Source organism: Phacochoerus africanus, chromosome 4, assembly GCF_016906955.1.
Source record: "Phacochoerus africanus isolate WHEZ1 chromosome 4, ROS_Pafr_v1, whole genome shotgun sequence".
In the NCBI taxonomy this organism is placed as follows: domain Eukaryota; kingdom Metazoa; phylum Chordata; class Mammalia; order Artiodactyla; family Suidae; genus Phacochoerus; species Phacochoerus africanus.
This window is the reverse complement of record NC_062547.1, coordinates 75,047,177-75,067,516: the sequence shown is the minus strand read 5'-3', so window position 1 is coordinate 75,067,516 and position 20,340 is coordinate 75,047,177. Positions and strand designations below refer to the sequence as shown.

General features: G+C 51.9%; 1 protein-coding gene across 4 annotated transcripts; it reads right to left on the bottom strand.

The window, feature by feature from the left end:
- Nucleotides 1-123: 123 nt before the first annotated feature.
- On the bottom strand, nt 124-20,324 carry MATK (megakaryocyte-associated tyrosine kinase). Of its 4 annotated transcripts, none has more exons than XM_047777519.1 (13): nt 20,306-20,324; nt 6,538-6,597; nt 6,072-6,185; nt 5,858-5,973; nt 5,552-5,771; nt 4,969-5,062; nt 3,607-3,672; nt 1,745-1,844; nt 1,584-1,668; nt 1,422-1,495; nt 1,113-1,308; nt 671-757; nt 124-575 (listed from the first exon to the last, which is right to left on the bottom strand). In XM_047777519.1, exons 2-13 carry the CDS (start codon nt 6,544-6,546, stop codon nt 336-338), a joined length of 1,401 nt encoding a protein of 466 aa, XP_047633475.1. In that variant the 5' UTR covers nt 6,547-6,597; nt 20,306-20,324; the 3' UTR covers nt 124-335. The 4 variants fall into 4 exon arrangements, with proteins under 4 accessions (XP_047633475.1, XP_047633474.1, XP_047633473.1 ...); XM_047777518.1 differs by lacking the exon at nt 20,306-20,324 and adding an exon at nt 7,826-7,958; XM_047777517.1 differs by lacking the exon at nt 20,306-20,324 and adding an exon at nt 7,279-7,370.
- Nucleotides 20,325-20,340: the final 16 nt, after the last annotated feature.

Here is a 20,340-nt window from a genome sequence, read left to right as displayed (position 1 = left end):
AGGTCCTAGCTGGGTGAACCCCTCAGTGGACAGACAAGTGGGCAGGCAGGTGGCCCCCTGGCTGAGTGACAGGGGGCCTGCAGTGTGGACACAGGGGGAGCAGAGAGAGAGGCAGACACCCAGTCCTTGGAACCAGTCTTTATCTAGGTGCCAGTCCTTCACCTCCCTGTGGCTGGGGTGCCCACAAGGTGGCCCAGAGCCCCCACGCAGCCCTGCCCCTGTGACACCACCGAGGCAGGCAGCTGGCCGGCCTTGCCCCTCTCCAGGCCTGGCCCACGTCCCACCCTGTGCCCCGCACTTTCAGTCCTCCGGGGGCCGAGGCCCCGTGGGCAGGGTCAGGGCTCCTGGCTGCGTGTCAAGGTGGGACCATCTGTATCCTGCCCTCCATTGGGGGCTGAGGGGCCTGCGCTGCGCAGCTCCCGGGCCAGCTTCTCGGCCAGTTTGCGGAAGGGTGGCCGACGAGCAGGCTCTGCCTCCCAGCAGCTGCCCATGAGTGCGTGGATGGGGCCCGGGCAGCCCTCGGGGGGCTCCATGCGGTACCCCTTCTCCACGGCCTCTGACACCTCCTTCAGCGACTGTAGGCAGAGAGCATGCCGGTGTGGGCTGGGGGTCAGGATCACAACCCCTAGACCCGCCTGGGACCCAGTCCCTCCCCCTGGACCCTGCTCACCATCTTGGGGTATGGAGCCCGGCCGTATGAGAAGACCTCCCACAGCAGCACCCCAAAACTCCAGACATCTGACTTGCTGGAGAACTTCTGTTGGGTGATCAGAGTGAGGAGGGACTGCTCAGAGCTTCTGCTCCACCCCCTGCTTCCTCCAGGATGTCCTCCTGGGTTGAACTTCATTCTCTTGTCTTCTCCCATGAATTCCCCAACTCAGACTCAATGCAAGAACAAGGTTATCCTTGCTCTCAGTACTGAGCCCAGGACTGTTTCAGAAATGAGGAGTCCGAGGCCCAGGAAGGAACTAAAAGGAACAATTATGGGCCAAGGGCTTATTGGGGAGGCAGAGCCATTTCCCATGGAGGTTCAGAGAGGCCAAGAGACAGGCCCACGGTCATAGAGTGGAGCTAGGGTTCCAAGGTCCCTGGGGGCTAAGGGGGGGGCTCACCCCATGTTTGAGAGCTTCGGGTGCCGTCCACTTGACCGGCAGCCGGCTGGAGTCCAGCCCCTTGCGCTCAGCTTTGGCCAGGCCAAAGTCGCTGACCTTAGCCACCAGGTCCTCGGACACAAGGATGTTGCGGGCAGCCAGGTCACGGTGCACCAGCTTCTTGCTCTCCAGGTATTCCATGCCCTCGGCCACGTGCCTGTTGGGGAGGTGGGGGGCAGGAGGCTCCAGTGCCTGGGTCACAGACCCCCAAGGCCAGGCCCCTCCCTGCTCCATGTCCTAGTTTCCCCATCCCCTGGGAGCCCCACTCACAGGGAAAACTGCAGGAGCTGGGGGGTGTTCACAAGGGCCCGGCCCCGCGTCCGTAGAAAGTTCACCAGGTTACCCTGTGGGGGAGCACAGGCGTGGTGGGGCAGTGTTCCAGGCTGCTCGGGGGTCCCCCCACCCCAGGAGACCTTTGGGCCCCTCTCCCACCTTGCTGACGTGCTCCATGACGATGTAGAGGCCCTGGTGCAGGATCACACCCAGCAGGCGCACCAGGTTCTTGTGCTGCATCTTCCTGGGGGCAGGCGGGCGTAGGGTGAGGGTGGGTTGGGACCCCCTACCTAGAGTGCTCTCCCCTCACCAGGACTCACGTCATGACCGCTGTCTCGTCCAGGAAGGCCTGGGCCGTCACGTCGCACTTGATGTTCTTCACCGCCACCTTCTGTCCCAGGTACTCGCCCTGCAGGACAGCTAAGGGGTGGGTGGGGGAAGAGGTCAGGGCAGAAACAGGGACATACCCACTCACATCAACCCCCACAGAGGCCTACGCTGCTGTGGCCCCCAGGCCTGAAAACCCCTCACCCTAGAGGTTCCAGACCCCTGAGCAAAGTGAATCACCTAAGCCAGGGGTCTGCAAACTCCAGCTTCAGGGTCCAAATCAGTCCTGTGTGGGTTTTTGCAAGGCCTGCAAGCTCAGAATGAGTTTTTACATTTTTAGTTGGGTTTTTTTGTTTATTTAATTTTTGTTATTTTAATGTTATGGCTGTGCCCGAGGCACATGGAAGTTCCTGGGCCAGGGACTGGATCTGAGCAGCAGCTTCGACCCACACCAGAGCTGTGACAATGACAGATCCTTTAACCCACTGCACCAGGCCAGGGATGGAACCCACACCTCCACAGCAACCCAAGCTGCCGCAGTAAAAATGCCAGATCGTTATGTAACCTGCTGTGCCACAAGAAGACTCCAGTTTTTTAAATTTTATTTATTTATTTATTTTTAGGGCTGCACCTACGGCATATGGAAGTTCCCAGGCCAGGGGTCGATTCAGAGGTGCAACTGCCAGTCGATGCTACAGCACAGCAGCATTGGATCTGAGCCGCATCTGCTACCTATACCACAGCTTGCAGTAACACCGATCCTTAACCAGGTGTGAGGCCAGGAATTGAACCTGCATCCTCACAGACCCTGTGTCTGGTCCTTGAACTGCTGAACCACAATAGGAAGTCCTTTACATTTTGAAATGTTTGAAAAAAATCAAAATAAGAGTAATATTTCACAGCATGACAGAGTTCAATTTCAGTATCTATAAATTTTTTTTTTTTTTTTGCTATTTCTTGGGCCGCTCCCACGGCATATGGAGGTTCCCAGGCTAGGGGTTGAATTGGAGCTGTAGCCACTGGCCTACGCCAGAGCCACAGCAACGCGGGATCCGAGCTGCATCTGCGACCTACACCACAGCTCATGGCAACACCGGATCGTTAACCCACTGAGCAAGGGCAGGGACTGAACCCGCAACCTCATGGTTCCTAGTTGGATTCGTTAACCCCTGTGCCACAACGGGAACTCCCGCCTTTTTTTTTTTTTTTTTTAAGGGCCTCACCCATGGCATATGGAGGTTCCCAGGTTAGGGGTAGAACTGGAGCTGGAGCTGCCGGCCTACACCACAGCCACAGTTGATCCAGGATCTGAGCCGTGTCTGCAGCCTACACCAAAGATCACAGCAACGGTGGATCCTTAACCTACTGAGCGAGGCCAGGGATCAAACCCACAACCTCATGGTTCCTAGTCAGATTCATTTCTGCTGCGCCACAATGGGAACTCCTATAAATATAGTTTTATGGACACACGGCCATTCCTGTTTGTTTCCCTGTCACCTGTGGCTGCTTTCCTGCTACAAGGGCAGAAGTGAGCAGATGTGGCAGACAGAAAATATGCACATTCCAGCTCTCTATAGAGTAGGTCTGCGACCCCTGATCTAAGCCCCAGGGCCTTCCAGAATAATAACTTCAGGCAACAGCATCCCAGAGGGACCAGCATGTGCAAGCCTGGGGGTGTAAAGGACTCATACACACTAGATGGCTGCCTGTGCTACCTCTCGACTCACCCCAGCTGTTGTGAACCTCCTTTCACAGAGAGAGGAGACCTTGGGATCAAATATGAATGTAAATCCATCTCTGGGACTTCCCCACCTTCCTTCAACCCCCGCCCCCCACCTGCCACACCCCTACTCACCTCCAAACTCTCCCTCTCCTATCTGCGCTCCCAATGTCAAATGCTGCAGGTTCAGTAACCAGCCGGCTGTAGGTTGAAGACCTAGTCAGAGGGGTGACAGGCTCCCCAGCCCCTTCCACGGTGGCTCCCCCTAGTGGGAGACCAAGCGACGGCTCCCACAGCACAAATTCTGGTGGCTGCTGTTTCCAGTGGCCCAAGGACATGCCTGAGGCACTGCACTCCTGGTACAGTTAACTTGTGGTCAAAAGCAATGAAGCCCACCATTTAGGGCTGCTTTTCTCTCTTCTACCTGAAGAATGTGTCCTTTAAAGTACTCTGTGGGCTCCTCCTTTTACAGCCCTTTACTTCTGTCACCAGGGGCACACACAGACCAAAAAATACAACAGACATGGAGACTAGTAAAGCTTCTGGAAACTTTTGATAAAGGTTCTGGAATTTTCCAGAATCTTCCAGAGCTCTAAGTTGTCATCTGCACTCCAGGCTCTCTGATTTTTCCTTCACACACACTTGTGTTTTGCCCCTCTGTCCTTCACTAGGTTCTACAGGCCTCTTCCTCTTCCTTCTCCAAGCCCCTCTCCAAATCATGAATCCTTGGGTACAGTCAGGCATGGTGACACCAGCCTCTACCTGGGTGCTGACCCCAAGATGATTCAAAGGAGATGATCACGATCACCAGGTTAGAAAGCAGTGGCCACAGTAGGGTGCACTTGCCCTGAGTATTGAGGATTTCACTCATCAAGGGCTGGAAAGGCATTTCATGTGGGGGGAACAGAATGCACAACAGTAGGAGGCATGAGAGAAAATGAGGAGTCACATAACCTGGGGGCTTATGAATAGAGGAAGGGACTTGTAGATGAAGCAGGAAGGATGGCTCAGACACAAAGGAAAGTTCTGGAAGGCAGTGGAGCCACCTGGACTCCCTCCTTTAGACAGGAGAGTCACATGGGTGGACTTTTATGGTAGAACATCGCCTTTGAGGCTATAGGGTTTGGGAGGGAGGAGGACTCCCTGTCTCAGGAAGCAGATGATCTGATGGGACGGTCTGAGGTCAGGTCAAGCCAGGGGTAGGGGCCAGATTAAACTGGTGTTAGAACTTGGCCATGGAGAGGATATGGGATGTTCAGCTTGGGTTTCTGGCTCAGGTGACAGGGAGGATGATGGGGACATGGGGAAGCAGCAGTGTGGGAACCAGATCAATATTGTGCTGGTCAGTGTGTGGGGGTACACCCTGCCCGACCCAAGGGAAGCCCAGAGTCAGACACAGTAACCGCCAGGTGATGTGGCCTTGGCCATGTGCCCAGGCCCCAGGGCCCTGCCTCCCCAGGCTGGTCTAACATGGGTGAGAAGCGGGGAGCCGCCTACCCTTGGCCAGCTCCTCCTCTGCTGACTTGGTGCCCTGCTTCCTCTTGGGTTTCACGAGCTTCGTGCAGATGGCCCCCTTGTCCTTGCTGTAATGCTGTAGGGTGGGGCAGGGCAGAGGCAGCTGTGAGCCCAACCTCCCGGGTGCTGAGAACCCCTGCATCCAGTCCCCTTCCCAGGGGGGTCTCTGGATGGAGTGGGTGGGAGCTGGGGAGGAGAAGAGGGGGTTGGTTCCCACAGGATTATTTCGGCTGGTTTCCATGGGAACAGGAAAGGATGCAGACTAGAAGGAAACAGGAGGATGGGGGCGTGTCTTGGGATTGGTGTCAAATTGGAGGTTCCTGGGGCTCCCCAGAGGAGTCACCCCGGTCCCTGGAGGACTCGGACCACATGTAGGGTTGGTGGTCCATGGGGACCAGCCCCTCCTTCTCCAGCACTGGGGCGCATGCAGCTCTAGGGTCCCATGTCCACTCAGCTGTCTGAATGGGGAGGAGCCTGGGGTCCCTCCATCTCCACATTGGGCGCGCGGGGGGGGGGGGGGGGGGAGCGGTATGGGCTCTGGGGTCCCGGGCCTGTGGTGCCGCACCTCCACCATATCCATGAGGTTGCAGAAGCAGACCACCTCGTCGATGGTCAGGTGGCCTTCGCGGTGCAGCACGCGGTAGTGGATGACGTCACGGCCGAAGCTCACGCACAGCACGTAGTCGCCCGGGTGCCTCGCGGACTCTCGCACCAGGAAGAGCCCGTCCTCCGGCGGCTGCAGCTGCTGCACAGCCTCTTGGCCCGAGATCTTCCCGTGGAACCACCTGCGGCCAGCGGAGGGTCAGCTGGGCAGGGCTGGCTAGGCCCTGCCGACCCCACCCTGGGGCCCAGCCCCTTCCCCACGACTCACGGCATGAGGCTGAGCTTGGGGTCTGCTGAGAGGGCCTCCCGCTCCCGAAGTGCGCCTGCAGCCAGTAGTCCCTCCTGCCCGCTGGCATGGTGCTTGGCGCGGTACCAGCTCTTGTTCTGCGGGGAGGGAGACAAGGGTAGGTGGGGGGGGGGGTCCTGGCAGAGCACCCCACCCTGTCTCCCACGCACACCCAGATCCTCCTGCCACAGCTCACCTCACAGGCCTCCAGAATGGTGACCACGTCTCCCTTGCGGAAGGCCAGCTCCCCAGGCTTGGGGCGCATGTGCTCACACTTGGTAATGCATTGGGTGCCCGGGGCCCAACGCCTCTGGTGGGGGGAGGGAGGAGAAAGGGGAAAGGGGCATGAAGGAGATGCAGGGGTGGTGGGGGAGAGAGAGAGAGACCCAGGGGAGAGAGAAAGATTGGATTGAGGCAGAGATAGAGAACACAAGGAGAGAGGGTGAGGTCACAGCTAAGCAGAGGAAATATCAGAGTCACAAACGCGGGTGGGGGGGAGGTGTCAGGAGGAAAAGGTGAAAGAAAAGCAATGCCAAGTGACTGGCAGATACACCCTAAGGGGTCACGGGTCAGAGAGTACCCCCTCCCCCAGTGGACCTGACACTCTGTGGACTGAGTAAAGGAAGGGCCTGGGCATAGGCACCCAGGTTGGGGGTACTCACCGATGGCATCCTGGCTGAGATGGGTGGGGGGTGCCAGGCGTGGAGGAAGCGAGGGCTCCCCTAGGGAGGGGGCAGAGACCAGCTCAAGAGCCCAGATCCAAGTGAGGGTGGGGCCCCAGGGGCCATTACTACCACTTCCAGAGCAGGCCAGGTGGAGGCAACAGCAGGTCTCCCCAAGGTTGTGGGGCGGGGCGGGGGCCAAGGCGGTGGCTCTCCAAAGCCCTTTGGGGGAGGTGGTCTTTCCCTGCGCATTCCTTAGCACAGAGCTTGGCCCAGCCATCTTCCCCGAAAGGAAACTGAGACACAAGGCAGGCACACAGCAAGTGGCCAGGGGCTGGCTCAGGCCCTGGCAGTCCAGGGAGCCCCAGCAGCCTGAGGAGCTTGGAGCCATCTAATAGAGTGTGGTTCTTCCTCATTTCTGGTAAGTAGGCAAGGGCAGGGCAAGGAAATAGAGGATGATTCAAGGTCATTCCCAAGAATCTCTGACCCTGGAGGGGTGAGGGACAGGGCAGTGCAGCCCTGCTGGGCTTCTCTGGCTGCCAGCTGAGCCTCTCTGATCCCCCCCATCCCTGCCCAAAACAGATGCACGAAGTCCCTCACTGCTGCTGAGGCAGGGGCTTTTCTGCCCCTCACCACCCCATGGACCCCACCAGGTGCCTAGATAGTGAGCCAGGTTGGGGGGGGCAGTCTTTGCCCCTCAGGTATGTGCCCCCATAAATCCCCAGCCTGTTGTATACTCACACACATACTGATCCATGTACACACGAGCACACACAGAAACACACAGCTTGGACACAGGTGGACACGCCATATGCAAGCAAAGGCAGGTTCACCTAGAGACAGGTGTGCACACACGTCTACACGTGTATACACACACACACAGATGCTCGTACATTGGAAACATGTGTACTGAACCCCCCCCCACCACCACACACACAAACCCACACTTGAACAGCTGGGCGCCAGCCGCTGGGCCACCCGAACACGCAGAGGTACACGCAGGGCCGCGCACACGCAGCCAGGAGACACGCGCACATCCCTACACGTGGACGCGCTGATACACACACCTGGGGTTGCAGACCCGCAACACCCGCTCCCCAAATTACCACCCCACCCCACGCCTTATCGTATCTAACCACCCTTCGGTCCCAGCAGCCTACCAACCGCGCTCCCGGACGAGCAAGCCCGCGCTCACACACCGGCCCCTCCTGCGTTCGCCCGTCGCCCAGCTCTCTGGATCCCCACACTGTCCCACGGTCTCCCTCTCTATCCCCGCCGTTGCGCTCACCTGTTCAGGGGGCGCCCCTGGGAAGCACCCCGCGCCCGCCCCCAGGAGGGCCCCAGCGCACCGGCTGCGCACCCCGAGGTGGCCCCGGCAGCACAACTTGGAGCAAGTTGCTCTGTTTCCTCATTTTGGGGGGAAGGGGAGGAGGGCTGGGATGGGCGGGGTGGGGGGGGGGAGCGGGAGGCGCCGCAGCCTGGGAGGCCCCTGCAGGTCCTAGCGCCGGCCGCACTGCGGTCTGCTTCGCGCGCCGCCGCCGCCGCCGCCGGCCCTTCCCCTCTCCGCCTCCGGGGCTCCCGGCGCCTCCCGCTCGCCCCAGACCCGGGCCCGTGGCATTCTCAGGCTCCACGCCGCTCCCAGGCCTGGCGCCGTGGGGTGCGCCTCTCCGCCCATCTCGGGAACCCAGGCCTTGGAGCATGGAGCTAGTGAAGGGGGAGGGGAGGGGAGGGAGAGTAAGCTACTCATCTGGGGAGGTAAGCAAGCCATGGAGCTCGGGCGACACAGCGGACCTTCGGACCGCGATTCCAAAGCCCTCAGGCACCTCACATGCCAAGAGTCTCATTTCAGTATCTGGCCCCTATAGAGGGCGGTTGGTGTTTGGCGCTAATAAAGCACTCAAAATATGTCAAATGTATTCTTATCATCATCAATATTAAAGTGAAAATTGGGAACCCCGAAAAAAAAGTCATCTGGAACTGGAGGCTTCCTGGCAAGCAGCCATCCTTGGAGGGTAACAGCCAGCTGTGCCTTAGACAGGTGCTGCCCCCTCCCAGCCTTGGTTTCCTCCTCCATAGTGCCAGGCAGCACTGGCTTCCAGCTCAGAGCATTTGATGGCCTGGGGGGCCTGGCACCTAGCGGCCACTCTGGGTGGTCCTTTACAATTCTAATGGATGAGTCCACTTGGACAAGGATGAAACTATCTCAGGAGGGGTGATGAGCCAAGATGCCCAGAATTTAATTTTCTGTTACCCCTAAGGTGTCTGTGCCTCTAAGGTGTCATGTAATTTCTGGGAATAGAGGCCCAGTTACAAGAATTACAGATATTCTATATTATGGAATATTATGCAACAAAACTAGGAAACCATATGTATTAAAATGCTAATGAAACTCCCCTTTGTGGCTCAGCGGGTTAAGAACCCGACTAGTATCCATGAGGACATGGGTTTGATCCCTAGCCTCGCTCAGTGGGTTAAGGATCCGGCACTGCAGCAAGATGTGGTGTATGTCAAGGATACAGCTGGGATCTGGCATTGCTGTGGCTGTGGCATAGGCCAGCAGCTGCAGCTCTGATTTGACCCCTAGCCTGGGAACTTCCATATGCAGCAGGTGCAGCTGTAGAAAGACAAAAAAGAAAAAAGCTAAAATCTCTGGTTATCAAAAACAACCACCACTACCAGGATGTGATACAATATGAACTGCCTGATCCATTCCCCCTCCCCCTTTTTAAGGCCTGCACCTGTGGCATATGGAGGTTCCCAGGCTAGAGGTCTAATCAGAGCTATAGCTGCCAGGCTACGCCACAGCCACAGCAACACCAGATCCTTAACCCACTGAGCGAGGCCAGGGATCGAACTCGCAACCTCATGGTTCCTAGTCGGATTCGTTTCCACTGGGCCACGATGGGAATTCCCTGATCCATTCACTTTAAATGGGAGATAGTAAGTCCGAGGGGAATGTTCCAGAAGGGGACCCTCCAACTGGCAAAGGGTTATTCCCAGTGAAGGAAGCATGTAGGGCGGTGGTTGCGGGGGTGGGTAGAGGGAGAGGACATCCTTCTCTAGGGTGGTGCACTTTACTAATGCTGGAGGTGTTTACAAAGAGGTTTCCTGCTTCTTGTGCTCCCCGGCTCTGGGGTCATCCCAGGGTGTGGCCGTGCCCCTGTTTTCCCAGCCATGGGTACCGCTTTGGACCAAGATGCTGGAGACCCTGCAGCTGGCATTCAGCAGGGTCACTGGGGGCCAACCATGTATGGCAAACCATCATCACTAGCTCAAAATAGAAATGCAGTGTCAAAGTAGCCACAGCGGAAACCCAGAAGAACCATTAGAGTCACACCAGCTACTGCAGTGGCCCCAGGCACAAGACTGAGACCTGCCTGCTCTGCTCAGCAAGGCCATGAGCCTGTGCTTAAGACACCCCAACACCTTGGCACCCTGTGAAGATTTTCTCCTCGATGCAGCCAGAGATATGGGAGGAGGCTGAAAGGGGCCTGCTTTTTCCCTCTGTAAATCCATGATACTTGTTGTCTAAGAAACATCTATATCCTCCTCAGGACCCCCAGGGATCCTTGTCCCACACTCTGGGAGGCCCTACCCTGGAAGGAGAGCCAGAGAAACCAGAGGTGTTGAGATCAGAGAAGGACAGACTTAAGGATACAGTGTCAGGAGCCCAAATCAACAAGGGCTGGCCTGGGTAAGGGAGGCCTCCCATGGTGTGGGCACAGAGCTGTATCTGACTCTAGGGGGATAGATATGAGTCCATGGTTTATTTGGTTCAGAGCTACAGAAGGAGTGAGCTCCCCAACCCTGGAGGCATCCAAAAATCAGCCACCTTGAAGCACAAAGACGTGATGGCTCTTCCAGTCTCCAGGGGCCACAACACTAGTTTCTCTTGCCTCCTACCAGTCTAAAGCCAGTTGGCAGCCACATCGTGGATCAGTGCCAGACTTCCCCAGCCCTGCACTCCTCACCCTCCACATTTCGTCCTGTCAGCTACATTCTAGAAATTCTTTGACCACCCTAGGCAAGCCCCGTGGCGCAGGCTGGTCTGCCAGCTGCCTCCAGTTTTCCTCCTTGCACCAGCAAGGGATGAAAATATGATTGTGGCCCTCCCCTGCTCTATAATCTTCCATAGCTCCCCAATGCCCGCAGGGAAGAGCCTAAAATGCTCAGTTCGGCATTCAGAGCTCTTCGTGTTCAGCCTCCAAATGACCTCCCTGGCCTCGTCACCTGCTCCCACCAAGCACCCACCAGTCTGGCAGCATTGAACTATAGGAGTTAGCATGCTTCTCTGCCCTGCCTCTGCCTGGAATATCCTTCCCCTTTATCCAGCTGGCATCTCCAGCTCATGCCATTTTTATGAAGCGTTCCTGGATGCCCCCACCCTTCTCTCAATAAGAACTCACTCCCATGCCCTGAAAGGACGCCTTGGTGGAGGCACTAGTTCTTGTCCTGCTGTATGATGAGCATGGATCTAGCCTTGATGACTGAACCCATCAGCCTGCCTTAGGAGGAGTCAGCCTGAGGAAGCAGAGGTGAGAAACAGAGAGACTGAATCCCTTGGGATGAATTCAGGTCCTTGGATCTAGCCATGCCTGGAGTTCATGCTCTGCCTAGTGTTGGAAGCTGGTCTTTGCTTTTTGGTGGCTTCAGGAGTGGGGTTTTGCCACCTACAACCAAAGGGATTCCTAATACTGAAAATGAGACTAGAAGCTGGGTGTTGAAATGAATGGACTCTGATGTGAAACTGGAGAGTCAGACAGATTAGGTTGACCTAAACTCAGCTAGGAAGAGGGAACTCCTGGGTGTCTCCTTCATAAGTCAATAAATCCATCCTCCACCCACTGAACCAGGTGGCAGTGGCTTCTGTCATTCTCAACAGAAGAACCCCAATGGACCCACCCCATCTCCCTCCCAAAGGTCTTTTCTTCTTTCTTTCTTTCTCTCTAACTCTAAAATTCTTCTTCTCTCTTAACCTTTCTCTTTTCTTTCTTTCTCTCTAACCTTTCTTTCTTTCTTCTCCTACCTCTACTTTCTTTTCTTTCTTCTTCTCCTCTTCTTCTTTTCTTTCTTCTTTTCTTTCTTCATCTCATTTAACCTTTCTTTCTTTTTCTTTCTTTTCTTTCTTTCTTTCTTTCTTCTTCTTTCTTTCTTTTCTTTCTTTTCTTCTTTCTTTTCCTTTCTTTCTTTCTTTCTTCTTTTTCTTTCTTTCTTTCTTTTCTTTCTTTCTTTCTTCTTTCTTCTTTCTTTCTTTCTTTCTTCCTTCCTTCCTTCCTTCCTTCCTTCCTTCCTTTTCTTTCTTCCTTCCTTCCTTCTTTCCTTTCTTTCTCTTTCTTCCTTTCTTTCTTTCTCCCTTCCCTCCTTCTCGTCCTCCCTCCCTCTCCCCTGCCTTTTTATTTTTGGCCGCCCCTATAGCATATGGAAGTTCCCAGGCCAGGGATCAAACCCGTGCCACAGCAGCAACCTGAGTTGCTGCAGTGACAATGCCGGATCCTTAACTCCCCAAAGGCTTTTCTTTCTTTTGCTCCTCCAAATCTCACTGTTCCTCACCATTCTCATCTTTCTCCTATTTTCACTGTTGCAATTTGCCTAATTCTCCCTTCTCCAAACTCCTGGAGATTACTGGGGCCAATCCTTTGGTTTTCAATTGGAAAAGCTAAGATGCAGAGAGGCAAGGCTGCCTGCCTTTGGTCACACAGCTGGCTGGGGCTGAGATTCAGGGCTGCAGACATCCCCATGGGGCTGTAAACTCCTCGAAAGTGAAAGTGGGGCATATTTCTTATTCTTCTTTACTAATACAGAGGAAAATTGTAGTAGGCATGAACAAAGGGTGTCATGTGATAGGCACTTCATGTAATGCATTAGTTGAGATTAGGATTGACTACACGGGGTGGAAGAACATAAAGTGCTAGAAGTTTGAATTAGATAGGAATTCAGGGACCCAGGAATGGGACCCAAGCTCCTGCTACCTTGTGGCTCTGCGTTTCTCAGCACTTGAATTTCCACCTCTTGATCCAAGATATCTATCTGCTCAAACCCCAGCCATCCCATCTACATTCCAGCCAACAGGAAGTTTCAGAGAAAGTTTCCTCTTCTCTTTAAGGACTCTCCTAGAAGATGCACACGACAACCATAGGGTGGAATTTAGCCACACCGCCAAACCCAGGAGCAGGGGAGGCTGGGAAATAGAGTCTTTACACTGGGGGTCAAGGAAAAGGGGGAAGGCAGGAGCACTGGCCTCCTCCTCCTCAAAGCTCCCAGGCTCGCTCTCACCTTTGCATTCCTGTGCCTCCTGCCTGGGACACTTCCCCAGACATACTCAACATTCCAGCAGCCCCGCAGAATATTTCATCCTACTGACATTTCACAGCCCCTTCCCTAGAAGCTCTGTAGCACTGCCACAGTTAGACCAAATGTACGTTTTACTTTATCTTGCCTACTGGCTGTGTCCTCTCTAAGAACAGCAGCTCCCTGAGGGAAGGGATTTTGGACCATGTCATTCACTGCTGTGGCCTCAGTATCCGGCACATAATAGGTACTCAGAACATACTTTTTAAGCCAGTGAATATTGGGGAGAGGGAGAGGTAATGAGTAGTGCCTGTCGCTTGAGAGGTGAGCACTCTCATTGGACCCATTTTGCAGATGAGAAAGCTGAAGCTCACAGGGTGCAAGACTTGCCCTGGGACATGGGAAGTGATGGGCTGGACTTTGAACCCAGGCCTGTCCAGCTCCAGGGCCCATATACCAGTTGCCCAACAAGGTGCAGGGCCCATGATGGACCCCCAAAGAGAATGTGCCCATAATAGCTTTTTGGATGTGGAGGGTGGGTGAGACAGGGCAGCTACTGCCAGGTGTGGGAACAGCTGAGCTACCAGGGCCCCAGAGGATCCTTGGCTGGAGCACGCGGCCAGATCACACTGCCCCAGTTAGCATACCTTTAAATTTAGCTTTCTCTCTCTGCCAGGGGACTCGGGGATTCAGCAAAAGAACACTCCCCTCTTTCGAGGAAAAATGCTTTGCAACCAAGTGTGGTTTGCCAAGCCGTTTGTGTGTGTGTGTGTGTGTGTGTGTGTGTGTGTGTGTGTGACCCATGGCATTCAGAAGTTCCAGGGACAGGGATCAAACCTGATCCATGGCAGCGACCTGAGCCACAGGAGTGTTAACACTGGATCCTTAACCTGCTGAGCCACCAGGGAACTCCTGCCAGGCCATTCTTGACTTGTCCAAAGAAGGGCTGTTCAGGTGGTCTGCTTTAGGTGGGGGGGCAGGTGAGCTTCAGGTGGATCTGCCTTTGATGCAAGAGGAAGAGGTGGAGCTGGGCACATCATTTCTCAGCCACGCTTGTGGGTCCACTATGTATAACCTGGGTCTGTGTCACTTCCTGGCTTAAAACGTTCCCATGGTGCCTGCTGTGCTCATGAAACCCAAGTTCCCCACTGTGGCTTGGGTGGAGCTGCTGTCACCTCTCTGCTCCCTGCTCTCTCCTGTTCCTCAAATGCTCCAGGCACTGTCTAGCCTCAGGGTCTCTGCATGTGCTGTTTTCCTCTCCTAGCATATGCTCCTCCCAACTCTTTACAAGGCAAGCTCCTTAGCATTTCTGACTCCTCTGTGAGACCCTTCCTGACCACGACCACCCAGAGTGGCCACCCATCATCTGAGCCCGAATCACTTTGTTACTCTGTCTTTACCTACTCTTGTCGATAGCCTGGACTCACCTTGCTTCCCTTGACAGAATGTAGGCTCTGTGAGTTAGGGCAGGGACCAGCTCTGGCCTGGACAATCATTTATCTCTAGAGTCTGGCACGCGGTAGGCCCTCCCAGAACAAATAAACACAGAATCACATATGAGAGGGTAAAGTTAAAGGAAGAGTGGGCAATAGATGAGGTACCAGAAGACTTGCCCTTATGCTCCTGCTCCAAGACCCCACCTGGATCCACCTCATCCCATCCCCACACCCTCATCCTCTAACACAAGAGTCAGCAAACTCTCTGTAAAGGACCACATGATCACTGTCTTGACTACTCAACTCTGCCACTGTAGCACCCGAGCTGCCATAGAGAACACAAGAAAAAGAGAATAGGTATGGCTATGTTCCAATAAAATGTTGCTTATGGCAGTGACATTTCAACTTCATGTACTACTCACATGTCATGCAAAATTATGACTCTTTGTTTCCACGCCATTAAAAAACGTAAAGAACCATTTTTAGCTCACAGGATGCACAAAATCAGATGGTGTGTTACACAGTGGGTAAGTGGCCTGTAGTTTGCTGATCTCTGGCCTCTCTCAGTCTTTTTTTTTTTTTGGCTGTGCCTGAGGCACGTGAAAGTTTCTAGGCCAGGGCCTGAATCCACACTACAGCAGAGACTCCAGCTGCTGTTGTGACAACACTGGATCCTTAACTTGCTGCGCCACTAGAGAAATCCTATCTCAGTCTTTATTTTCTTATAAGTAGGCACATTTTAAAAATATATTTGATCTTGTAAGTGCAATTTTCATCTATTAAATATGTCATTATTCATGGCACATAGTAAGCTCTCAAGTGTTTTCCAAACCATACAAATTTCCCTGACTTAGCGATGAGCCCCTTGAGGGTATGTATGTATTCTCCTCAAAATTAATAGTAGCAATATTTGTAGCATATTAGGCTGTGTGCCGAAGATTGTGCAAAACTTAAAAAACTGTTTTAAATAAAGCACTATGTATCTCACCGCCCAAGGGCTGCCACTAGTGTTTCTTTTTTCTTTTTGTCTTTTTGCCATTTCTTGGGCCGCTCCCGTGGCATATGGAGGTTCCCAGGCTAGGGGTCTAATCAGAGCTGTAGCCACCAGCCTACACCACAGCTCACAGCAATGCCAGATGGTTAACCTACTGAGCAAGGCCAGGGATCGAACCCACAACCTCATGGTTCCTAGTCAGATTTGTTAACCACTGAGCCACAACAGGAACTCCTGCCACTGGTGTTTCTATTGGCTGTTTCTCTGGCATTTGCGTCCATTTTTCCCAATAATAGTTTACACATCTCTGGACTTATCATTTGAATGCTGTCCATTGATTTCCTTCTCCTGAAAATAAAGATTTAGCTCTAGTAGGCATATTCCTCTCCCAAAACTTATATCACAATTTTTATTTAAATGAATATTCAGTGCTTATGTTATTATATGAAAATTCTGTTCATCATGGAGCAATGTACACTAAGGAACACTTCTAATTTCTAGGGCTTTTTTTTCCCCTGGAGTTAGTGATTGCCTTTATTTTATGTGTCTGTGACTCCTAGCTCCTGAGATGGAACTAACTTCTTAACTCAGGGCTGGGTGGTGCCCAGCTGTGGTTCTGGCCCCTCTCTTCTTTGAGCACCCCAGATTCCTATGATGTAGCTCCAGTTTCTTGGGTCCATGTCTCTCTTTCTTGGTTTGTGCCCTTGTTTTAGGAAGGTATACTCCCTAGACATTTATAGAGAAAGTGTTTTCCTTCCACTTTCCTGTGTGATTGGTGGCTTGGCTAAGGACAGTGTTCTGGGCAGGATAATTTCTCTTGTTTCTGGTCTTCTAGCTTCTAGTCTTGAGCAGTTGAACAATCTGAACTGTCCTGCTTCCTCATTCTCTGCTTGTCACTTTTTCCTTCTCTCCCTCTTTGTCTGGAAGCTTATATTATGAGCCACATGGGAAGTCCTATCTGGAAGCTTATGGAATCTTATCTTTATTCACCTCATTCTGCATTTTCACAGTGTGGGTTTGGTGTGGTCTATTTTCACCTGTGGTGCTAGACTTTCAGTGTGCTTGGCACACTTTCTTGGAGGATGTCACTGGCGATTTCTCCCACTTTTTTTTCTCTGGTCTCCCTCCCTCTCTCTTTTTTTTTTTTTTCCTGGCCATGCCCGTGGTATGTGGAAGTTCTCAAGCCAGGGATCAAACCTGTGCCACAGCAGCAACCCAAACTACTTCAGTGACAACGCTGGATCCTTAACCTGCTGCACTACAGCAGGAATCCCTCTCTGGTGTCTCTCTGTTGAACTCTTCTTGGTCATATATTGGGCTTCCTAAATTGATCTAATTTTCTTGCCTATATATATGTTTTTTCTTTTAGTCTTCTCATTCTATTTCTTCCAACCCTTCTGTTGTCATTTGAATTTCGACCATCAGGTTTTTCATTTCCAAGGGCTTTTTTCTGGTTCTTTGAATATTCTTTTTCAAAAGGCAAACTTAAACTTGTTTTCTGGCTAGTGTACTATTTAACTCTCTGAGGAATATAAACTATATATACATAAAGTTTTCCTAGAACTGCTTTTCTCTGTCCTCATCTCTCTTTCCTCCAAGTTACTTTTCTCCCTTCTGTTGGATTTTACTCACTTCTCACTGGCTAACATTTATGAGGAAAGGGCTACAGAGCTGACAGGAAACTCCTCGCCATAGGAGTGGCTTCACCCTGGTATGATTATAGAGGGACTAGCTACTTTTGAGGAGTTCCTGAACATCAGCAGCAACTGTAGGGCTTTTCTCATAGTCTGGGGGCCAGTGTCACTGTTCCATGTGTGACTTCCACTTTAATCACTGGTTTTCACCCTTTTCCCTGCCCTTGATCATGCCTGTGTCCTAAGGCTGAAACTTTCTGGACAGCAGTCATTTCTAAAAATACATGGAGTTCACACGTTGTGGCTCAGCGGAAACAAATCTGCCTAGCATCCATGAGGATGCAGGTTTGATCCCTGGCCTTGCTCAGTGGGTTAGGGATCCAGTGTTGCCGTGAGCTGTGGTATAGATTACAGACGTGGCTTGGATCTGGCATTGCCGTGGCTGTGGTGTAGGCCAGTGGCTACAGCTCCGATTGGACCCCTGGTCTGGGAACCTCCATATGCCGTGAGTGCAGTCCTAAAAAGATTAAAAAAAAAATGCAGATTATTACTGATTTCTCCCCACAGCTCTGCAAGATTTGTGGTATGAGTCTTAATCCAATTTTATAGAGGTTTAGGGAGGTCAAGTGGGCTCCTGACACCCCACAGCTAATATGGTAGAGGGCCACAGAGTCACTCTCACTGCATGAAGTGACAACTCTGGTTCATCTTTGGGTTTTCCCAAGGAAGATGGTATTTGCTGACTGAATACTGAATAAATTTCAACATTCTCAGTGGGAGACATAGGGATGCCACATGAGTGACATCCCATGACATGTAGTAGATGTTCAATCAACACATGTTGAATGAATGAGAAAACGAAAAGAACAGTAGCCGAAGATACAAGACATTGCAGAATGAAACCTGATAGATGTATGTGCAGAAAAGTAACTTTGAAAACATGAGGGCACCGGAGTTCCTGTCATGGTGCAGCAGAAACGAATCCAACTGGGAAACATGAGGTTGTGGGTTTGATCCTTGGCCTCGCTCAGTGGGTTAAGGATACGGTGTTGCCGTGAGCTGTTGTATAGTTTGCAGATGCGGCTTGGATCTGGCATTGCTGTGGATGTGGCATAGGCCAGTAGCAACAGCTCCAATTAGACCTCTAGCCTGGGAACCTCCATATGCCGTGGATGCCTCCCTCCCAAAAAAAAAGACAAAAGACGAAAACACGAGGACACCATCATGATGCAGGGATGGTGATTGGGGCTCCTTTGTTTACAGTGGGGGCAGGGGTGGGAGGAACTTGCAAAACTCTGATGGAATGATGTCTGGTACACGTAGGTTTCAAATGTCTTAAAGTGAGGGAATTTCATACCCTTCCATCTTGGGTATCTATGGGAGGGACAGAATCCCACCCACATGTTCAGGAACATGTTTGCCAAGGTATAGTGCTCAATTTGAAACAATCTAAACGTCCAACAGCAGGGGAACAGTTAAGCAAATTAGGGTACATTCATTTGGTGGAAAGTTATGCAGCTATTAAAAATTACATCTCTTTACATTAGTCAAAAAGTAGAAAAAAACCAAATGTCCATCAATTGGTGAATGGATAAAATGTGGTCTGTTCACACACTGGAATATTATCGTATAAAAAAGCGTGAAACTGACATACACTGCAACATGGATGAACCCTGAAAACAGGATGCTCAGTGAAGAGAAGCCAGACACAAAAGACACAGAGTGTATGATTCCATTTATATGAAACGTACAAAACGGGCAAACCTACAGAGACAGAGAATGGATTCATGGTTGCCAGGGGGACGGGGAGTGAGTGCCAATGGGGACAGGGCTTCTTTGGGGGATGATGGAATATTCTGGTATTAAATACTAGTGGTAGTTCCACAATGCTGTGAAAATACCAAAAACCACTAAGTTGTACACTTTCAAACAAAGTGGTGAATTTTATATTATGTGTATTTTACCACTGTAATAATTATTTAAAAGGGTTGTCTCCAAAGGTCTGCAGAAGAATTTAGAAAAAGTATTACCTGGAGTTCCCTTTGTGGCTCAGTGGCTAATGAAACCAACTTAGATCCATGAGGATGCACGTTCAATCCCTCACTTTGCTCAGTGGGTTAAGGATCTGGCGGTGCGGTGAACTGTGGTGTAGGTCACAGATGCAGGTTGGATCTGATGTTGCTGTGGCTGTGGCTGTGGCGTAGGCCGGCGGTGGCTGTAGCTCCAATTTGACCCCTAGCCTGGGAAGCTCCATATGCTGCAGGTGTGGCCCTAAAAAACAGATTATCTAAGCACCATGAAAATACAACTGAAAAATCAAAGCTGTTGTAATGTCAAGTGAAAAAAACGAAGAATCAAAGTGCTATAAGCAGCCCATCTGTAACCAAGAGAGTAGAAAATGAGAACATAGGAAGGAAAAAGACTATTAACAGTGGTTGACTTTTTTCCCCCTTCTTCCGTTTTTTTCAGAACCACCCAAGATTTCTGTAAATGGGAAAACTTTATTTTGTTAAAATAGACATAAAACTTACCATCTTCACCATTTTAAAATGCACAGCTCAGTGGCATTAAGCACATTCACACTGTCATGCAGCCATCACCCTATCCATCTCCAGAACTTTCTCATCTCCCCAAATGGAAACTCTGTCCCCCTCAAACACTGACTCCCCACCCCCTGGATCCAGCATCTATCTTCTCTATTTTCCCCTCTAGGGACCTCAAATGAGTGGAATTGGACAGCCTTTGTCCTTTCGTGTCTGGCTTACTTCAGTGAGAATCATGTCCTCAAAGTCCATCCGCCTCATAGCCTGTGTCAGAATTTCCTCCCTTTTTAAGGCTGAGTAATATTTCACTGTACAGATGGACCACATTTGTTTACCCATTGTCTATTAGTGGACATTGGGGTGTTTCCACCTTTTGGCTGCTGTGACTCATGCAGCTGTGAATGTGAGTTGTGCAAATATCTGTTTTCCAATACATTTTATTTTTCAGAATTAGGCCAGACATAAACAGGGTGATACTTCCCCCACCCCTGCCCCTCACCCCAGACTGCCTTCTCCACCTTAAGGAGAAACACCGGCCTTCTAGCTTGTCCACTCAGCAGGGCCTACATCTGCTTATCTAAAACATCTCAGTCCCCACAGCCAAACTAACGGGTGACCAGGGAGAAGATGGAGTCAACATTTCTCCAAACAAGGCTTGGACTGGCCGAGCTTGGAGATGCTCCCTCTACCACTGAGTGCATCTTATCTGGACCAGGGGATGGAGTGCGTTTTCATGGTTCTCTTTCTGTGTTATTGGTGACTGTGCAGGTGGGGCTGGCAGATCTGCCCTTTTGTGTTGGTTTCTCCTCTACTGCCTGCCAGGTCTGGCTCCAGCCCTGCCCACATGGCCCACATCATCCCTCCCACACTCACCGCTGTCTCCTAGCAACCGAGCTGGCCCACCAGCT